At 34.1% G+C, this 21,791-nt stretch overlaps 2 protein-coding genes across 2 annotated transcripts; one reads left to right on the forward strand and one right to left on the reverse strand.

Annotated features, from left to right (window-relative positions):
* LOC136233210 (chaperonin-like RBCX protein 1, chloroplastic) lies at positions 1-4,166 on the forward strand. The gene is made up of 6 exons (XM_066022818.1): positions 1-138; positions 1,683-1,777; positions 2,955-3,072; positions 3,191-3,207; positions 3,668-3,730; positions 3,880-4,166. Exons 1-6 carry the CDS (start codon positions 9-11, stop codon positions 3,943-3,945), a joined length of 489 nt encoding a protein of 162 aa, XP_065878890.1. The 5' UTR covers positions 1-8; the 3' UTR covers positions 3,946-4,166.
* A 1,178-nt stretch (positions 4,167-5,344) lies between these two features.
* On the reverse strand, positions 5,345-19,780 carry LOC136232282 (uncharacterized). The gene is made up of 16 exons (XM_066021342.1): positions 19,556-19,780; positions 19,349-19,464; positions 19,181-19,271; positions 17,598-17,724; positions 16,350-16,533; positions 15,553-15,697; positions 15,364-15,454; positions 14,824-14,882; positions 14,487-14,564; positions 12,694-12,777; positions 11,740-11,921; positions 10,899-11,027; positions 10,706-10,778; positions 8,440-8,525; positions 8,054-8,129; positions 5,345-5,852 (listed from the first exon to the last, which is right to left on the reverse strand). The coding sequence occupies exons 1-16, from the start codon at positions 19,643-19,645 to the stop codon at positions 5,820-5,822; spliced, it is 1,644 nt and encodes a 547-aa protein (XP_065877414.1). The 5' UTR covers positions 19,646-19,780; the 3' UTR covers positions 5,345-5,819.
* Positions 19,781-21,791: the final 2,011 nt, after the last annotated feature.

The raw sequence follows: 21,791 nt of genomic DNA on the forward strand, positions 1-21,791 counted from the left end.
AGGCATAAATGGAGTCATCTTCTTCGCTTGTCTTGCTCTCTCAGATCTCCTTTTTCCCTCAAAACTCTAAAAATCATTTGGTATTCAAGAACAAGCCAAGATTCCATCGATTAAACTGCCAAAAGATGTTCGTTCCTGGTAAGTTTTCATCTGGAAACTCTTTGTGCGTTTTTTGCGTTTCGTTTGGTGTCTGTTTCCGTTTTTGCGTTTCCATTACCATTTTCTAGGTATAGTTTATATAAAAAAAAATAATGTTTTCCGGTGGGTGCAATATAGTTTTTCAGGTTAATTACAACGTATATACTTTTTTTTGGTTGCACGAAAACTCCTTTTCGATAGTGTTTTTCGTGTTTCATGTCTATTTCTGTTTAATGACCACCAGTTACGAATTCAGAATTCATTAAAAAAAAGAATGATCACAGGGATTTATGAATGTTAAATTGACATTTTTAGGATCCGTTTATGGGTTGGAAATCGAGAATCCACTTCAATTTTATCTTATTAGTCCCTCTAATCTTTTTTTTTCCCTAAGTGGGATAAATAAAAAAATATTTTACCATTACTTTTTTACTTTATTATAATTTCCGAATAACTATTGGTGAATTGTGTTTATTATTTTCAATTTTTTTGGTTTAATTGCATTTTCTTCTTGTTTTCGTGATATATTTAAGACTTGTCGTTTTGTAACTTTTTGGTTAATTATATTACTTATAAATATTATATTTTATTTGTTTAAGTTGTTTCGTGATATTATGGTTGTAATTGGAATATTTACATATTTTTTTTATGTTAATTAATTTATATTATTATTTTTAGATAGTATAATACATATTTTAATTGGATTAAATACATCATTTGCCCCTGAACTTCCCAAAAAAGCTTGATTGATCTTTGAACTTTCAAAGTGTTCTGATAGTCCTCTCAACTTGCATAAAATGTTCAGCTAGCCTCCTGAACTTGCGTAAAATGTAATCAATTGATCACTCGGTCGCAAAAAAGTAAGTTAAATGCGGAAGATGTATTCCACGAATCTTAAAATGTTGTTACATAATTCAAAAATAGATTAAAAATGAAGTTATTACTTATTCAACTATGAAACTTGTCTTCTCTAATATTAGAACCGCATATCCGATTCTTGTCGTTTTACTTTTTTTTCAAGACGTGTGCAATACATCTTCCGCATTTAACTTATTTTTTTTTTTTGCAACCGAGTGATCAATTGATTACATTTTCTGCAAGTTTAGGGGGCTAACTGAACATTTTATGCAAGTTGAGGAGCTATTGGACACTTTGAAAGTTCAGGAGGCCATTAAGCTTTGTAGACAAGTTCAGGGAGCAAACAATGTATTAAGCCTTTTAATTGATTTTATATAAAATTTCAAAAATACAAATCCAATTAATCGCTGACTAATTCCCGAGTGATCCTGTACGACCCAATCCACCAAACTAGCACCTAGCCGGTTTTACAGCTTTGGTTCTTTTATATAATAAAATAACACAGTCTCCCTAAAATTTTCGGCCTTTTCCAATAAGCAAGGGTGTTCAAGCCCCCCAAAACTCCTTGATCCTGACCATGTTTTTAAAACTATTTAGAAATAACATTTTCCGCATGTTCGTATCCGTAATCCAATATTAGTATCCGTTTCAATTTACGTTTGAATTTGATAATGTTGGGGCTATAGGATTCGGAGAAGCATCACCAGAGGCGAAAGCTGCTAAGAATCTCAACAATTTCTTCACTTATGTTGCAGTCCAGATTGTCACTGCTCAGCTTGAGGTTAGAAATACTCTGTTACTTAACTTTCTTATTTACTTCATTTTTCCGTGTTTTGTATCCGTATCCGTTATAAGTGATGGATCCAAGATTCGCTTTTCTCGCAATTTATGGGTGCTAAATTGGTATTTTTGATGTTTTTATATAAAAAATTAAAAACTCATACACAATTTCGATAGAATTTTTAGCGTTTTCTGACTACCAATGAGTGCGCAAGCCCCCAAAACCCCCATCTAGATCCGTCACTGTTTCATTTCTGTTGTCTAACTACGTTTTGAAGTATTAAATGTTTTTTTTATTTATGAATTAATGGCTTATGATGTTATTTATGGTTTATAATGGTTATGGACTATAATGATCTCTGTGTTGGCTCAAAATAGATTTTGGGAAGAGAATCTAAAACTGTTTAATAGAATGATTTTCGACGAGAACTCAATAGATGATTTTTCCGATGAGGACTCAATTGATGATTTTTACTTAGTTCAGGGACCTTATTGATGATTTCGATAGTTTAATACTCTAATTGACTTTAAAGCTTTAGTTTGAGGATCCAAGTGGGTATTATATATATATATATATAAAAACTAATTGAATTAAATGGCATAATACATCCTCAGCTTTTCAAGTTGTCCAAAAACTGGTCCAGAATTTCAAAACGTTACAACTAACCCCTCAACTTGTTTATTTGGAAGAAATAGTTCCTCAAATGTCACGTTGCAGCGTGTGATTGGAACTTCAAAACGTTACCACTATTACACGCTGCCATGTGGAATCTGAGGGGCTATTTTTTCCAAATAAGCAAGTTGAAGGGGTTAGTTGTGATATTTTGAAGTTCAGGGTTTTTTTTTTTTTTTGACAATTTGGGGTGTTGGGGATGTATTAGGACTTTTTATATTAATTTATGACATATCCATACATTAATGTCCATTGGGCTTGAAGATATAGCACAGGCTCATCTTATCATATGTTGAAATTTAATCAACAAATGAGATTGTCATCATTCAAAATCTCGTGATCTAAGATACTATATATATATATATTTTGGAGTGTTCCTACTGTGCTCGTGTCTCGTATTTTTTTAAAATTATCGTTTGCTGCACATGCATTCGTACCCATGCCGGTGCTTCTTAAGATATGAATGACTTTAGTTAATTTAGTAAACATTGAATTCCCAGAGCAGAGCTATAACTTTGAGGCATACGAAGAACTGATGGAATTTTTAGGAAGACACTCTTTAAATGATGGGGATAAGTTCTGCTCCACTTTGATGCGAGAATCTTCAAGGCATAAAACTTTAGGTAACGTTACACGAAAATACGATTTACAGTGACAATTTTGATATGATCCATTTGATACAATTATACTTTCCTTTCTCCTATTTCCTTATTAACTGAATTTTCCGAATCACTTTTTCAGCATTACGGATACTAGAGGTTAGTGAGTTAATATATTTTTACCTGCTTTGTGAATGTAGGAGAAGTTCTACTGTAGACTGGGACCAGTATTAGACTGACGTGGCATTATCTGAGTGGAGGGTCCAATATTGGTCCCGGCCCATTGAAGAAATTTTCTGACAGAGAAGTTCTCCTGTGGACTGAGACCAGTACTGGACACTCCACTCAGATAATGTCACATCGTTAGTTGGACTGACATGGCATCATCTGAGTGGAGGGTCGAATATTGGTCCCGACTCATTGAAGAAATTTTCCGACAGAGAAGTTCTACTATAGACCGGAACCAGTACTGGACCTTCCACTCAGATAATGTCACATCAGCAGTTGGGCTGACATGACATCATCTGAGTGGACGAGACTAATATTGGTCCCGGCCATTGAAGAAATTTTCTGACAGTAATTCATACTCTAAAAAATTGTATATGATGTCTTGGCGTAGGTTCGATCTGCGTACTGTAAAAATGATTTTGAATGGGACAACTTGGAGCGATTAGCAAAAGAGGTAACACTCACTTCACTCTTTTTTTTGTAATCGGGTTTAGTCGTTGGTAATGTAACACATTTATTGATGTGTGGTACGTTGCATTGTTGACTTTTATTGATGTGATATATTAGCTTGATGACGTGTCAAATGATTGAATATTTTTACAGATGATTGAAGACTCCAATACAAAGCTCATGAGAGAGTATGTTTCAGAGACAAGTCGTCAGACATAGAAAGTGAAAAGTCAACATAACTCTGATCCATACCGGAATATGATCATATTTCTAATAAAAAAATTATAAATCTCAAAAATTTATCGTTTTGTAGCTACAATTCTGTCCTATTCTTAAAGATCTCCAATAACTATGGAAATCCATATAATTGTATAGGATATAAATGACAAGAATAATAATCGTATCAAACGAGTTATTTTATAAATCGTGTTATCATGTCAGCAATCGATAACTTTACTAATTCTTTATTTGGATAAATTTCATTATGTATAGGGTAAATAATTTATTAGTCCTCTAGTTTTTACCTAACACACTATTGAGTTTTATTTTGAAAAACACATTACAAGGTCCCTAGTTTTTGCCAATATTAACCTTTTGGTCATTTTGTCTAGTTTTTTTAGACTTGTAACCGTTATATTTTAGCATAAATAGACATATATAAAATAACAGAGTAACATGGTCAACTTGTATTGTACTGTGGTTGTCCTAAAAGCTAAGATATGTTCGGTTAAAAATATAAAAAAATAGATAAATGGACCACATGGTTAATATTGGTAAAAGATAGAGACCTTAAAATGTGTTTTTCAAAATAGGCGGACTAAACAGTGTGTTAGGTAAAAACTAGGGGTCTAATAAATTATTTACCCTTATGTATAAGATACAAATTTTATGGAAAATGCATATATTAGTAACAGATGATGAACGGATCGTATCAAGCAAATTGTCTCTGTAAATTGTATTGTCATGTCAGCAATTCACTCCCTTACACTACACAAACTTAAGGCTATATATTAATTTGATGACCTATCAATTTTGATTGAATATTTTTATAGATGGTTGAAGACTACAATACAAAGTTCATGAGAGAATATATTTCCGAGACAAATCATCAGACATAGAAAACAAAACCCTTATTCATACCGGAATAGGACCATATTTCTTATAGAAATTTCATAAGTCTCAAAATTTATTGTTTTATAGCTACAATTCTGCCATATTCTTAAAGATCTCAAATAACTATCGAATTTCATAATTATATATAATATAAATAATACAAAAATAATAATTGTATTAAATGAGTTGTCTATATAAATTGTGTTGTCATGTCAGCAATTGACAACTATACAAATTCTTTATTTAGATAGACTCATAAAGTATTTTGTAAAAAATGTATAGATTAGTAGCAAAAAATTAAACGGGTCGTATCAAGTGAATAGTCTCTGTAAATCCCATTATCAATTAACTCCCTTGCTTTGCACAAACTTAAGGTTATATATTAACTTGATGACGTATCAAACGATTGAATATTTTTACAAATGGTTCAAAACTCCAATACAAAGCTCACGAAAGAATATGTTTCAAAGACAAGTCGACAGACGGAAAAAGTGAAAAGTCAATAAAACCCTGATCCATACTGGAATAGGATCATATCACCAATATATATTTCATAAATCTAAAAATTTATCGTTTCGTAGCTACAATTCAGTCATTCTTAAAAGTCTCAAATAACTATCGAATTCTATATGATATAAATTATACAAAAATAATAATCGTATTAAACGAGTTGTCTCTGTAAATAGTATCGTCGTGTCAACAATTGACAACTCTACAAATTCTTTATTTAGATAAACTCATAAGGTGTAAGATACCAAGTTTTTAAAAAAATACATAGATTAGTACCAAAAGATAGAACGGATCGTATCAAGCGAATTGTCTCTGTAAAGCGTATTGCCAAGTCAGCAATTCAATCCCTTGCTCTGCACAAACTTAAGGCTATCCAGAGATCTGTTGTCTCCTGTACATAAAGTTTCTTGGCAATTGCATGTTTCAAAACTGATAGCAAAGTTATTTACTTGACTGATCCTTCTGTAATCCTAAATAAATTTCATGTCATCTTCCTTTGATAGCTGCAAAAGGTAACAAAGTGATTACGTTGAATGATGGAAAAGAATCATCGTCCATTTATCGATTCCCTTAATTTTATTTCTTTTGTTCATCTTTTCCCAGAAGGTTATTGAAGTTTAGGATTTGTTTCACAAAGTTCACTGAACTTCATTTTATTTCAATAAAGTCATTCCCGGCATCCGGCTAAATTGTTTACAAAAACTCAACATGGCACAAAAGATCAATTACACAACATATCCACGTGACACATCCTAAGCTAAAAAAAAAAATCAACGAAACATATCATTGTCCAACGTCGCACCTAGTTGACATATATTCAAAAATGTTTTTCCGTGTCAAGATCTGGTGAGTTTTTATACATAAATTGACCCGGAATTACTTTATTGAAATCAAATGTGAAGTCGAATGATTTTATTAAAATAAAATGAAGTTATGTGACCTTTATGAAATAAACCCCAAACTTATGTAACCGTCGGTGCAATTCACCCTTTTTTCCCTTTTGTTGAGCCGAAGTAAGACATAATATTTGGAGTATAAGTTTAGAGACGATAGGAGTAGGGAGGTAGGAACAATCACCCTAGATGCGAGAGTTGTTCAGGCCTCGGATCGCCTCCGGTATTTAGGATCTATTATCCAAACGGATGGAGAAGTAGATGGAGATGTTGCTCATACGATTAAATCTGGTTGGGCGAAATGAAAGAGTGTTATGGGTTTCCTTTGTGACCTCGGCATGCCTAATAGATTGAAGGGAAAATTCTACCGCACGACAATCAGACCAGCATTGTTATATGGTACGAAGTGTTGGGCAGTGAAACACTGTCACATTCATAAGATGTCGGTGGCGGAGATGCGTATGTTGAGATGGATGTGTGGTCATACGAGAAAGGATCGGATGAGTAATGAAATAATTAGGACAAAAGTAGGAGTTACATCTATTGAGAATAAAATGAGTGAAAACCGACTAAGGTGGTTTGGCCATGTAAGACAAAGAGCGCTTAATGCGCCGATTAGGAGGACTGAAGAGTGGCAAAGGGATGGGTAAGGGAAGACCTAAGCAAACTTGGAGGAGGGTGATCGAGAGTGATATGAGTTTATTAGGGATCGAGGAGAATATGGTAGTGGATAGGACAGAGTGGAGGGAGAGAATTTGTGTCGCTAACACGACTTGATTGCACGGTTTTATATGATGGTTCATGTTAGCCGACCCCGAATCATTTCGGGACTAAGGCGTTGTTGTTGTTGTTGTCGTCGTCTTTCTCCCGGAAGGTTATTGAAGTTTAGGATTTGTTTCGCAAAGTTCACTAACTTCATTTTCTTTCAATAAAAATAATTGAACTTTCACATTTTATTAAAATAAAGTCATTTCGGGCCTCCGGCTAATTTGTGTACAAAAACTCATTGGAAACGTAGCACAAAAGATCAATCACACAGCATACCAAACATTTCTAACTTTTATGGTTGACATGGCAGAAATTTGGCAGCCACGTGACACATCCTAAGCTACAAAACAAAATTCAACAAAACATATTTGTCCAACGTGGCAATTAGTTGACATATATTCAAAAATGTTTTATGTGTCACGTAACATCCGGTGAGCTTTTATACAAAAATTGACCCATAATGACTATATTGAAATCAAATGTGAAGCTGAGTGATTTTATTAAAATAAAATGAAGTTCAGTGACCTTTATGAAATAAATCCCAAACTTATGTGACCGTCGATGCAATTCACCCTTTTTTCCCTTTATCTTTATTTCTTTTGTTCGTCTTTTTCCCAAAAGGTTATAGAAGTTCAGGATTTGTTTCGCAAAGTTCACTGAACTTCATTTTCTTTCAATAAAAATCATTGAACTTTCACATTTTATTCCAATAAAGTCATTTTGGGCCTCCAGCTAATTTGTGTAAAAAAAAACTCACTGGAATCTCAAACTGGCACAAAAGATCAATTCCACAACATACCAATCATTTCTAACTTTTATGGTTGACATGGCAGAAACATGGCAGCCACGTGACACATCCTATGCTACAAAAAACATCCAACAAAACATATATTTGTCCAATGTGACGCTTAGTTGACATATATTCAAATGTCTTCTGCGTCATGTCAATATCCGGTAAGTTTTTATACATAAATTGACCCGGAATGACTATATTGAAATCAAATATGAAGCTGAACGTAATTTTCTTCAAGGACAAAAATTACCTTATGGATATCATTTGAAGCATGGATATGCCCAGTGCCAAAATATGACTGAGCGTATTCTTCAATATTCTCAACCCTGCAAGTCATTATCCAATGCAATTATTATTTGATGTCTCGAATCATTTGGGTATATAGAAATCAATTGAGTTATATAAAATGGAAGAGCCTCCGCGTTTAGTAGCGGATCCAAGATCTCAAATTTGGAGGTGCAATTGCAGTACTTCTAAACCCTCTTCCTAGACGGAGGGCCGCCTGGAACCACCCATCCCAGAATGAATTCCCGCGGCCGAGGATGCAACGGACCTTCCGTGCGCCCGTCTCCCTCCGCCTCTATTAGAGTTGTTGTTGTCATTAACATAAAAGTCGTTCTTTGCATCAAGAATTACCTGTAAACATAGTTCACCATAATACCTCCGCTTTGGCGAAGGGCGTTCTCAGACAGATCTGCCATCCAATTTATTCTTTCAATCATCTGCGTGACATCAAATACTGAAAGTTATCCTATGAACTTCTCAACTAGTGAAGCTTGCTATTCTAAAATTTCCAGTGTTCAAGAACAAGGCTGCCTGGACCACCTAGGCATTTAAAATCGAGAATCCGTTGTGATTTTACCTGCCTAGGCCCACTGAACTTTTTTTGGCCGCCTGGAAAACAAAAAATGTTTTTTTTTTTATTATTACTTTGATTTTTTGCTTTATTATAATTCACTTTTGAAAATTGTCAGAATGGTTTTTGGTGAATTGCATTTATTATTTTCAGAAATATTTTTGTTAAATTGTGTTTTCTACTTATTTTCATGATATGGTTGAAAACCTTAAGGACTGTGTCTTCAGCTAATTATATTAGCTATGAACATTATTTTTTTGTTGTTTCAGTTGTTTCAATAATATTGTTGTTAGAATGTTTTTTTAACACGTTTTTAAGGATATATGTTACAAATAGAAATGTTTTTCTACATTAAATCATTTTATATTATTATTTTTAGATAGTATAATACATATTTTAATTGCATTTATATAAGAAAATACAAAGTACAAATCCGATTAATCCCAAGGGCATGTCCGCCTAACTAGCGTCTAACGTTTTTTATAATCTTGAAAATTGCCCCCTCCCTAATCATTAAAAATACACACAATCAACCCGACTAGCGCCTAACGTTTTTTATAATCTTGAAAATGCCCCCTCCCTAATCATTAAAAATACACACAATCAGCTGTAGAATTTGGAGTTTTGCTTCTATTATTGAAATCCTTTCCGACTCGATTAATACTAAATGTCAAATACAAAGGTATGAAAGAAACTATAGTGGTTCAGCCCATTGTTTTAGTAAATTACTATACCCAGCCTTGAATTCCCACCTCTAGCCCCGTGAAAAGACCGAAATACCCTTTAGACAATTTTTAGAATTTTCAAATCCTCTCAAACAACCTAAACTCACTTTAATCTAATCCGGACTAATTTATCAACGAAAACATGGATCCGGACTAATTTATCAACGAAAGGGACCTATGATACGTATTTCCGTTTGATTTTGATGTTTTTTGGACGTTTTTTGCATCGGATTTTGCTGTTATTCGAAATCAGAATCGGGACATGGGGGCGTGTGGAGATCACGCCGTCACCTCTGGTGCGGCGTATGAACATCACGCCGCACCACAGGTGACAGCGTATGAATATCATGCCGTCACCTCTGATGTTCATACGCCGCACCATAGGTGACGGCGTGATGCCCATACGCCCGTGTGGCGTATGGGCAATTATTAATTAATTTTTTTTAATTTAATTAATTTTTTGTAATTTTTAGTTTGTTTAATTTAGTTTAACTAAATTTTTATGTTGTAAATTTTAGTTAAGTTTAGTTGTTGTAAATTTTATTTTGTTTAATTTAGTTTAACTAAATTTTTATTTTGTTAGTTTTAGTTAAATTTTTATTTTGTTAATTTTAGTTAATATTATTCATGAACTTATATTATTGTTACGGGTTTTAATTAAAATTGTATGGTATTTTACAGGTTTTAATTAAAATTGTGTAGTTTGAACACGTAACATGTATTTACGGGTTTAATTGAATATCGGACTAATTTTTTTGCCCTACCGACACGCGGGCGTGTGGCTATCACGCTCCACCGTGAGGTCGGGCGTGTGGCTACCACGCCTCACCGTGTGGTCGGGCGTGATAGCTACATGCCCGACCACAAGGTGAGGCGTGGGGCTATCACGCCCGACCACACGGTGAGGCGTGATAGCCACACACCCGTGTGTCGGAAAGGAAAAAAAAAATTGCCTTTTCCCACCCTCAACCCATGAAAGGGCATTTTCGTCCTTTCACGGGGCTAGGGGTGGGAATTTGAGGCTAGGTATAACAACACCCTTGTTTTAAGGATAAATAATTTATTAGCCCCTACATTTTTACCAAACACATTATTTAGTCCTCGTATTTTAAGAATACAATTATTTACCCTTGTTTTAATTGCTAGTCAGGACTTAATTACTCTTATACAAGTTGAGGTTTTAATTGCTAGTCAGGACTCCATTACTCTTATACAAGTTGAGGTAGTCCTCGTATTTTAATAATACAATTATTTACCCTTGTTTTAATTGCTAGTCAGGACTCCATTACTCTTATACAAGTTTGAGGTTACAGAAACATACCGCTCCGTTTTGCAAGTGAAAATTTGCAACAGAATCCAAAGCTTTTCCTCTCTTTTTCTCTAGCAGAAGGTACCTGTATTCACATAAATAACTTGTTCAAATTTCAGTCTACAAAATCCAGAAATGCAAGCTTCATCCAACCAATCATTTCAATTCACGAATTGAGGTATGAATGGTAAACATTATGCAGCACCTGGCACACAATCGCATCAGAGGAGGCTCTAACGCTGAAACCGCTACAGTTGATTTGATCCACTCATAATTATTTGATGTCAACAAATTGAACATCATTTCCATCCCATTTTTTCCAGGAAAGCCTTCCCTACAAGCACACACAAGACAATTTTTCTGTCAAAATCACAAACCAGAACAAAAAGAAGGAATTGGTGTTACTATGAGCAAAGCTCGTGAACAAGCTCACGAACATGATGTTGAGCTCTAGCTCAAGATGGTTAGTTTTCTGATGAGCCGAGCATGAGCAGACCAAAGCTCGGCTCAATTGCAGCCCTACTAAAGATAGAGCATATCATAGTGGTTTGGTGCAAAAGAACCTTGGAAAGTAATGGAATCATCATAAAAGAGTACGCGGGCAATACTACTGTATTTTCACATGGATTCGACCAGTTTCTCTTTTTTTTATCACCCAATATATATATATTGTTTGCAACAAACACATCTAACGACTTAAAACTGTTTCCAGGCCAAATTGTACAATTATACCATTAAGTTTGAGCTGTAAGAAAGCCCATCCATTCTCTGAATCTCAAATATTTAAAGGAGATTTAGGTAATATATCTCTATGTGCTTCCTATGGAGGAGCTAAAGCAGTAATAAAAATGGAATCAAGAAATGAGACTTAGTCTTCTGATTATCTGTGATTAGAGAAACCTGTAGTTCGATGCAAAAAGGAATTTTTTCTATGGAGATAAAAACCAATGCATTCTTGTTCATCCTCTTGTTTTTCCTTTATGGTTTTCTATATACGAAAATCGGGATAACATGGGATAATGCATATATCAAAATCAATAGCTCACCGGGAACAGTTCATAAGTAATCTTTCTTCATCTGGATCAAGTATGTTCTCCTTAAAAGTGGAAACAGATTGACCTGAAGATGATGATGAAATGTTCTCCACTTCAGCAAGGATCGATTGGGATGCCAACTTCGATAGCAGCCACGACATGAATCCAGGAATTGGGCTTAATGTTGCAAATGTCTATATAGTTAAACATGAAATAGAAATATCATTAAGTCATTTATATATTTGTTAGACCAAAAATTGAGAACTCAAAAAATACAAACTGGAAAAGAAGACACAAACCCAAAACTGAAAATAGTTTTAATATTCAAAATATGATTTGAATGCAGATTCACGGTTCTATGTATGCTTGAAGTTCAAGTCCAAGTTCAAATAATAGAGTTTCAAAATTAGACCAATTCAAGAGCTGCAACAGCAATCCTGCAACCAATATGACTTTGGGGGATGTTTGTTTCAGCTTTTTGGAGCCACATTTAGCATGAACTCCAAACTGCGGGAAATATGATGTTTGGTTAGGTTTATTCAACAACTGCTCAATGTTTTGGAGCTTTTTTGAAGCTTTTCATGAACAACAGTTTGTTTTTATTTGATGTTTGACAAAATTATACTTCTTATTTTCACAAAATACATTTCTTTCTTTATTGTTGTTTCTCTCTCTATAATATTTTTTCCGAAAGAATAAGGTTTTACTCCATTCGATAAAAAAAAAAAAATTAATTTTTTATTTAGTTATTTAGATTATTTTTATTAATTTGTGTATTACAATTTGTATTTTTATAATTTATTTGTCGATTATTTTAAAACATGTCAATATTAGACATTTTACATACTAACACCAACAATTAATCACAATTTTACGAAATACTAATAATTAATCAGCTAGTAACAAAAAGCTAACAGCTGAACCAAACAGACCATTTATATGAATAGACCACAAGAAATTACTTACAGATATATGCGGCATCTCTCTTTTCACCAGTGTAATGACACGTTTAATTAGAAACTTTCCCAGGTTGATCCCTGCCAAGCCAGGCTGTCAAACTTCTGTAAGTGTCTAGTTAGATTCATCGCAGAATAAAACCAGTCATTGTTGTTTTAAGGGAAAAAAATGTTTAAGCAGACAAATAATGAAGAATGGCGACGACTACAAATTTTGACCATCTTGTCCATAAATGATAATTGATTACGGGTCAATTTGGACCCTGGAGTTGGCAGACAGGTTCAGTTTAGTCCAAATCAAAAATTTAGGTATCAAATCGGCCCTGAAGTTGGCGATATTTGACAAATTAACCCAAATACAATCAATTTCAATATCTAAAAATTCGTCAAATTTGGGCTAATTTCCCAAATATTGCCAACTTCAGGCTGAGTTGATACCTAAACTTCGATGTGGGCTAAACCGAACCTGTCTGCCAACTTTAGGGGCCAAATTGACCTTTAATTCAATGATAATTTCATCAAACAAAAAATAAAGCAAAGAGCAAGGCCTAGTCTTTTTAACTATATACAAACAAACGTAGTTGTTGCTTGGTGAGTCCCTTCCCTTCCAATTTTTTGATAAAATAAGATCTTTATTATCTCTTCGTTCCTCTCCTTACAGTTGAGTTACATATTGCCTCCAGGGAAGTGGAGACAGAATAAAGGATCTCAGATTATGGCTAACCCCCGATCTGATCCAAAGAAAGAGAAAGGAAAAGGCTAAACCTATAATTAAGCCCTTGAACTTTCACAGTTTTAAGAATTGAGTCATTGATCATTTATTTTCCAGATTAAGTACCTACACTTTAATAGTTTTAAGGATTAAGCCCTTAATCTTTAATTTTCAAACATATTAATCTTTAAAATCTTAATAGTTCAGGGGCTTAATCATATACTTTGATATTATTTACTTAATCATCTTATCACTTTTAAACCATAATAATTTATTTATTTATTTATTCTTTTTAATTTTGAAGAGGGCGAGCCTTGGCGCAATGGTAAATGTTGTTGTCGTGTGACCAAGAGGTCACGGGTTCGAGTCTTAGGAGCGGCCTCTTGCCAAATAAATTGGCAGGGGAAGGCTTGCCCCCAGTGCACCCTTATGGTGGGACCCCTCCCCGGACCCTCGTTCAGCGGGGACGCGTAGTGCACCGGGCCGCCCTTTATTCTTTTTAATTTTGAATAAAAAATAAAAGTTCTATGAAGATGACTTTGTGTTTTTAACTTTAAAAAATACTATTTGAATTAATTTAACGTGAAATTACACTTCCAAACTAATACATATGAAAAAAGGGTAATAAAAAATATACTAACTAAACCCATATAAAAGTTTCTTAAATTAGCTAACCTATAATACAGTAAGTCTCTCTAATTCATATTTGTTTTTGTTATTATAGACAAAAAGTATATTTAAGCCCCTGAACTTTTAAGATTTTAAGGATTGTGATCTTTTAATTTTGGGGCTCAATGTGTGTGAAAAATAAAGATCAAAGGCTTAATCCTTAAAACTATTAAAGTTCAGGGGCCTAAACTGAAAAAATAAATGATCAGGGCATCAATCCTTAAAACCGTGAAAGTTCAAGGGCTTAATTATGGGTTTAGCTAAAAAAAATTCCATATGGAGTAGAAAGGATTTTTAGTAGGACACGTGTGTTCATCTGTGAAATTCTGGTAAGCATATGCCTAACAACGTTTATCATATGAGAAGTGTTGGGAAGATTTTCCAGAAACATAAAGATAAGTGCAAAGAATAACTTATTATACCTGAGTTGATGATATAGAATAAAATAACGCACATGCTGCCTCGGACTCGGGTATCGGAGGATTATCCCATAACACTTCCTGTTATTAGAAATTGTCAGATATTAATATGAATTGGGTCTTTAACTATCAGCTTAAGCTTTTAGTTTCATGACATGGTATTAGAGCCTCTTTGACCAAGTGATCAAGGGTTTGATTCCTAGCAAACCCATTTGTTGATTTAATTTCAACACATGGTAAGATGGGTTTGTGTTGTTCATGCTTCATATCAGATATTAATATGAATTGGGCCTTTAACAGCTTAAGCTCTTAGTTCAGAATGAGATTATGTAAAACAAACCTGTATAGTTTGAGCCACATTTTTTAGAAGTGCAACTTCTATGAAAATCAGGGGCTCACCTGAAACATAAAAATTTAAAAATCAGACTAAATCAAGTAACTTGAGAATAACAAGAGAGTCAATTAAATTTTGGGACAGTTATTCAAACCTAAACTCAGTTACCTCGGTAGACATAAACTTAGAGAACCATAAGTCATTTATAACTACTATCAAATCAATCTCAAATTTTGAGCTTGGAATTGATTTCTGTTAAATGATTTCATGCCATGGGATGATTCAAGATCTATTCTCAACAAATGCGTTCTAAATCAGACAACATCAAGTAAATTTGGAAAGTAAACAAATGAGAGATCAAGAGACTTCATTTTTTGGTGCCAGTGTATGCATTTGGAAGGCGTATTAATATGAAAAAGAAATGCCAGTTCATCTATAAATGATTTAAAACACACTATACGAAACCAGATAACCAAACAAGAACTTCAAATAGTTTCAGAACTTTGCCGAATAAACTACTGACATCCCGCAGAAAGGTTTGCTAACCAGGTATTGCTGGATGTAAGTATCCAAAACAACGACGACCATAACCCAACCTTCTTTTAAGATCTAACAAATTGCTGATTGGATGTACAGCCTGCAAAAAAGGTAGCTATTAAAAAGATATACGCATATACAGCTCAAATAATCTGCAATCATCAGAAAGCGAAAGACAAACAGGTTAAAGAAATATACCTCATAAGCCACAATTTTCTCCAGCAAAGAAGCAGGATCATTCCATGTAATATGGTGAAGCTCCAATGCAGCAGGACTTAGCCAATTATTAAGTTTTTCCTTTAAGTAGGAATCTAGTGCACGTACCGATGCAACATTTTCCTCTCTGCACAATTATAAGGGACAATGAAGCACTAATATCATCACTATGCATTTTGTTTTCACAGCAATTTGGAAATCATCAACTTCTACGAAGATTGTACACTTAAAATGTAGGCTTAGTACATCATTAGCCCCCTGAACTTGGCTTAAAAAGTCGATAGGCCCCCTGAACTTACAGAGTGTCTCGTTAGCCCCTTGAACTTGCTTAAAATTACCTATTGGCCACCTTAATTTGTTTAAAGTGACCTATTAGCCCCTTGAACTTGCTTACATTGATATATTTGCCTCTTGAACTTGCTTAAAATTATATACATTTCAATTTTTCCAAAACCAATCTTGTTCCGCCACGTGGACTTAGGGAGTTCAGGGGACTAATGAGACACTTTGTAAGTTCAGGGGGCCAATCAACTTTTTGGGCCAATTTCAGGGGCTCCTAATATATTAAGCCTAAAATGCAAGTTCAGGCACCCACGAAATGAAAAGATTTTCAAATAGAAAGAATATTAGTGAATGAATATAATGTTCACATATTCCATTCTAAGAATATATTATTTTCTAAAAGGCTTTACTTTCAATCATACATATAGTACAAAGATAATTGAACAAAACAAAAATTATCAAAATTATGTAAATATGAACATAGACCATAACCTTACGCGAGAATAGAAAGAATATCAGCGCGAAGGATGGACAAGAACTTCAATCCCCCAGGGTGGTTGTTGAGTCGTTCAAAAAGAAGTTCATATCTGGGTCTAAGAGCATGTCTCAAGTTGCGTTCAATGCGATAGAAATATGAAAGCATGGCATCATCATCTTCAGTGCCTGATTCATCTCCATCAGCTGAAACCCAGAAATCCCAACTTTTCTCAGAATCTTATAATTACAAAAAGTAGCAAGCATTTTTTATAATACATGTTGTATTGTGTGTGTATTCCCGGGACATACTCGGTGTTGAACCCAGCATCCCATGATTGACATAGAAACCATAGTTGTTAAAGGCACAAGGCACATTGAGGCACTAAGGGGTCCTAGAGCCTAGGCGCAACGCAAGGCACACGCCTGAGGAACATGAGGCGCAGAAAATAATAAAAATATATATACTCTATTACTAGTTAAAGCATATCAATATCACTAATACTCCATTACTAGTTAAAGCATAAACCAAAAGGGATCTGGATCAGTTGTGTGCCGAGATCGTATGTCCTGCACATAGAGGAGGAAGAAAGCCTATTGAAGCAAGATCTGACTTTTAAAGCTTCCTTAGGGCTTTTTAAAGATAAGGTCTAGGACTGAACTAGAGACTTTTCTTTCTCGCCTGAGTAAGGATAAGGGACCGTGGTCCCATGCTTGCCCACCTCCTCCAGGAAATGAGATTCCGACCAAGACCACACTTATGACCACATACAAACATAATACTACATGTCAAAAACACCAAGTTAAGTTCATACTTCATAGAGAAATTAACATAAAACAGTAAAAAAAAAAAAAACCTAGTGAAAACAGTATGAGTATATGTTCTATTCTTATTTAGGTCTCTTGATATTCTTATTTAGATCAAGGGTTAAGACTAAGTTTATTTAAATTAGATTAGTGGTTGAGATTAATCAACCATTTGTTTTACACAAAACAGTTAAAAAAAACCCTAGTGAAAACAGTAAAAACAGTATATGTTACTGAGGCACACCTTGACTCACGCTCCGAATCCCAGGTGAGGCGCACAAGGCGAGAGCCTTTTAAACTGCACCTCGCATTGTGCAATCAAGGCTCACTACCTTGAGCCTTGCTTAAGGCACGCCTTTAACAACTATGATAGAGACCTCTCCCAATTCAACCAAGGATGAATTGGTAGCAAGCCACTTTTAAGATTAAGATATAGAAAGATGAAAGATACACAAGGAACTTACAGCAAGGAAGTTCAAGCCCTAGATATTGTTTTATGAGGTCTCGAACTTGAACTCTATTGAGATCATACACTTTGGCAAGCAGCAGCAATAGTTTCCGTTGGTTTTCAAACGAAAGACCAAGATAACCCTGCATTGTCATAATCAGAAAGGGCATATATATAGCATAACCTTTGCTCTCTCTTGGAATATAGATATGAAATTAACAAAGTGAAAAGAAAGGAATTTGTAGAATGCACCCCATCCCATCCCATAATCATAGCCATATTTGTCAAACTGAGATTCGACTCGTGGATCGAAATCCTCATTTTGTTGAAGTGTGACTCGTGAATCGAATTGTAAGATTCGGTTCAAATTCATAATATTAGAAAAAATAAAATATTTACCATGTTAAACTTAAAATATTATCAAATATTAGTCTAGAAATTCAATTTTAATGTCAAAAAAGAAATCATATCAACCAAGTACTTGAACTTCAAATCAAATGCAAATGCAATCCTAATAAAACTAATTCACAAATTGGACTCTGTTTAATAACTTAGTGGAGATGGAGAGTTTGAGTTCCTGACTCTGTTTTCTTGCCTTGTTGTCAACTTGATAATGATGGAATGGAACTAGTTTGAGTTGATAAATAACAATCGGACAAGAGGAGAGTGAATTTAGTAGTTAGTGTTGTTGAAGTTCTTTATGAGATGAAGATAATTTGCTTCCAGTCATCTGTTGTTGCACCATGGCAAAGCAAAGTGCCAAAGTCGTTTTCTGAATGGGATGAGATTGGACTTGCATATTGATTTGAAATTGGAAAGTCATATATGTTAATGTGTTTTGATTTGTTAAGGATTAATAATAATTTATTTTATTTCTTTTTTTTTTTAATTTCAGATTGGTTCTTTTCCACTAATTTATTTCCTTCCTTCGTTAGAGACTTCTAGTTTTCCTAAACTAGAATTAGGAATCTGCTGCAGTAATTATTATCACGATTTTTTTAGCATATTTCCCGAATCGATGGAATCGGCTGACTCGACCTATTAGGTCGATTCACCACCGATTCCAACAATTACATCCAATTCTATTATTAGAGTCTCCCCATAGATCCAGGTCGATTCACCACCGATTCCAACAATTACATCCGATTCTATTATAATTTAGAGTCTCCCTATAGATCCAGCTCGAAATAGAGTTGGATCGAATCACGGATCGTACGATTCTGTTATAATTTAGATTCGCCCTATAGATTCGGGTCAAAATAGAGCTGAATCGAATCGAATGTTATGATTCGAATCACGAACCTTAAGATTCTGATTACAGTGATCATAGCTTATTGTAAACAAAGGCCTACTACCTCATTCGAGGATTTTCTCACATATTTAAAGAGTCATATAGTTACCTAATTCGGATATTTAACACACCCTTCACGCCTAATTCATTTGCAGCCTAAAGCTAATATTAGTGAGGACCCAACATTGAACCATGGCTCTGGTAACAAGTAAACAAAAGCCTAACTCACCCCCAAAAGTCATATATTCATACAGCTTTTTAATTAAGCAACTGAAACAAAATTTTCCAACTGCACAAATGAAACCTACCTCAGAGAAATTATTAAGCACCATATCAAGAACCTCAGTTTTGTCAAGTGAAATAGCCGAGTGCATAGATTCTCTGACGGAATCAAAACTCCTATAAAACGAAGCAAAAAACATGTGATAACTAAAAAAAGAGGCTGCCAAACAACTCAATTTTAACGAAATTAAGACCTATCGCAGTGAGCAGAGGCGTTGAGCTTGCCAATTTCATCCTCCCCAGGACGATGAGAAATTGTAACATCGAAATGATTCGCTTGAGGATTATTCGGCATTTGATTAACCTTGGTCTGTTATGAACAAATCACAAAAAAAAATTGAAATCACAAACAGAAACTAAATACAACCGATGCAATTAGACATTTGAAAATAGAAAATTACCTTGACAGTGAAGATGGATTGATTGTTGGCTGGATGACTTGAAGGTCTCATTCTGGCTCTCAACAAAATTGACAAGCTTTTCTTGTTCATTACTATTTGATTGTATTACGAAACCATTATAGAGTTTAGGAAGATTGAAGATTCAGAAAGTTGATTTGATGTTTTGAGAAGAGAAACTTGATTTGATTTTGCTTTCTACTGTCCACAAGTTCGTTTTTCTCGCTTCCTGGTCCACCAAACAAACATTTCCCGTTTTCACCTCCGGCGGAAACGATGTCGTTTTCTTTTGCAGAAGATTGCATTGATGGGCCTAATTTTGGACTCTGGAAATTGGGCCATCATAGTTTTAGGAGGAAATTACATGATTTTAAATTTATGTATTTTATCATTATTCGATTTTAAATCTTAAAATATCAGATATCATAATTTTATTTTTGTTTTTATCAAATTTTTAGTTATTCAGTTGCAGGAAAAAAAAACAGTTTTAAGAAAACCACCAGATATGACATTTAAATAAATTTGTTTAAGGGTCTGAGGCCGTTGTAAATAATTTGTTAATTCTGACCATTGTATAATTTACCCTACTTTTAGATATTATATGTGTGCATCGGTTCAAAACCGAACCGAACTAAAAAAACGAATACTAAAATTATTAAAATAAATGACACTGCTACCAAGCTGAATAATATATAAAGATTGTCATTCTCAATAGAGAACTGGACGAAGAAATTAATATGGTCAACTTGTAGGTTTTATCGAACAAAAAGCTTACAAATTGAGTAGATAAATTTATGGCTTTTAAACAATGAGTTGATATCAAACGACTTCAATCTAATTGAAGAGATCATTGTGCTCTGGAAGTAAATTTTCCATCTCGTCATTATATGTTGATAACTTCTACATAGCTTGAAATTACATTGTATATGTAAACCAAATCAAATCTTGGTTAAGTTCTGTTTTGAAATAGCATACATGGATTAAGCAACGTATGTTCTTGGAATAAAGGTTTCAAGAAATTGTTCAAAGAAATTATTGGTTTGTCAAGGCATATATCAATAACATTCTTGAACAATTCAATACGCGAGATTGCAAACTCGTACATAGCCCAATAGGTAAGGGTATGACCCATGATATTGAAATATATTCCTTAACACAACAAAGAGGTTTAAACATATGAGAAATGTTTTTTATAGTAACATCGTGGATAGTTGTGTTATGATGTGCACAAGACCAGATGTACGTCACACCATTAAGATAGTGAGTAGATATGAGTCCAACTCAGCACAACATTGGATTGTTGTAAAAGAGTACTAAGGGACTTTAGAGCAATTGCAGTTTACTCTCTAGGTCATCTAAAAGGATATGTGGTTAGAATAATTCAGAGAGAAATTGAATAGAAGAGTTGGATATGAGAAAATCCATGTCTACTTGGGTTTTCTGATTAGGCTAAAGTGTCACATTGATTAAGTAGTGAGAAAATTGGTGAGTCCATATTTGCTATAGGAGTTGAATATGTGTGATACTCGTCTGCAATACAAGTGGTAGTATCGTCAAATCGATTTGTGAACTATTTAGTAACCTCATATACTCCTGTACTGACCAAAAATGATAGGCAATATGATGAGTTTTTGCTAAGGATCAAAGGATCCATAGCAATCTAAAGCACATAGAAATTAAATTTTGTTAGAAGTTTAATTTCATTTAAAGAAGTTAATATATGAAGTATGCATCTACTCATGACAAGTTAGTATATCCACTTGTCAAAACTGTCATAAAAGATGTTAGAACAGAACATGTTAGATACAAGGATTTGTGTTGGATCTAAACATACTTCTATTTCATGTATTTAAAAACATAATTATTCAATTAAGGTTGAATGTTTATAATACACGAGTATAAATATCATTTGTTGATATTTGCTGTTATTCTATTATACATGTCAAAGAAAGAAGTAGCTCATTCACACGAGTGTTTGCCCTTATTTTATTATAATGGTGACAAATGGAGTAAGGATGAAGTTGTTGTTTTGATAAAACGAGGTCTAGCTCAATAAACGTGAGTCACCTTGCACAAGGGATGAAATTAGTTTCATTTAAAGCACAAGATGGGTATATATGTATGTTATAACATATAGACATATAAGAGAGTTACATGGTATTAAAATCATAAGTTAAAGATAACTTGAGATATTCTGTAGTCTCTGTGTGGTGTTGACTGAAGTTAGATGTTTTGGCAC

The sequence above is a fragment of the Euphorbia lathyris genome, chromosome 6 (assembly GCF_963576675.1).
Source record: "Euphorbia lathyris chromosome 6, ddEupLath1.1, whole genome shotgun sequence".
NCBI lineage: Eukaryota > Viridiplantae > Streptophyta > Magnoliopsida > Malpighiales > Euphorbiaceae > Euphorbia > Euphorbia lathyris.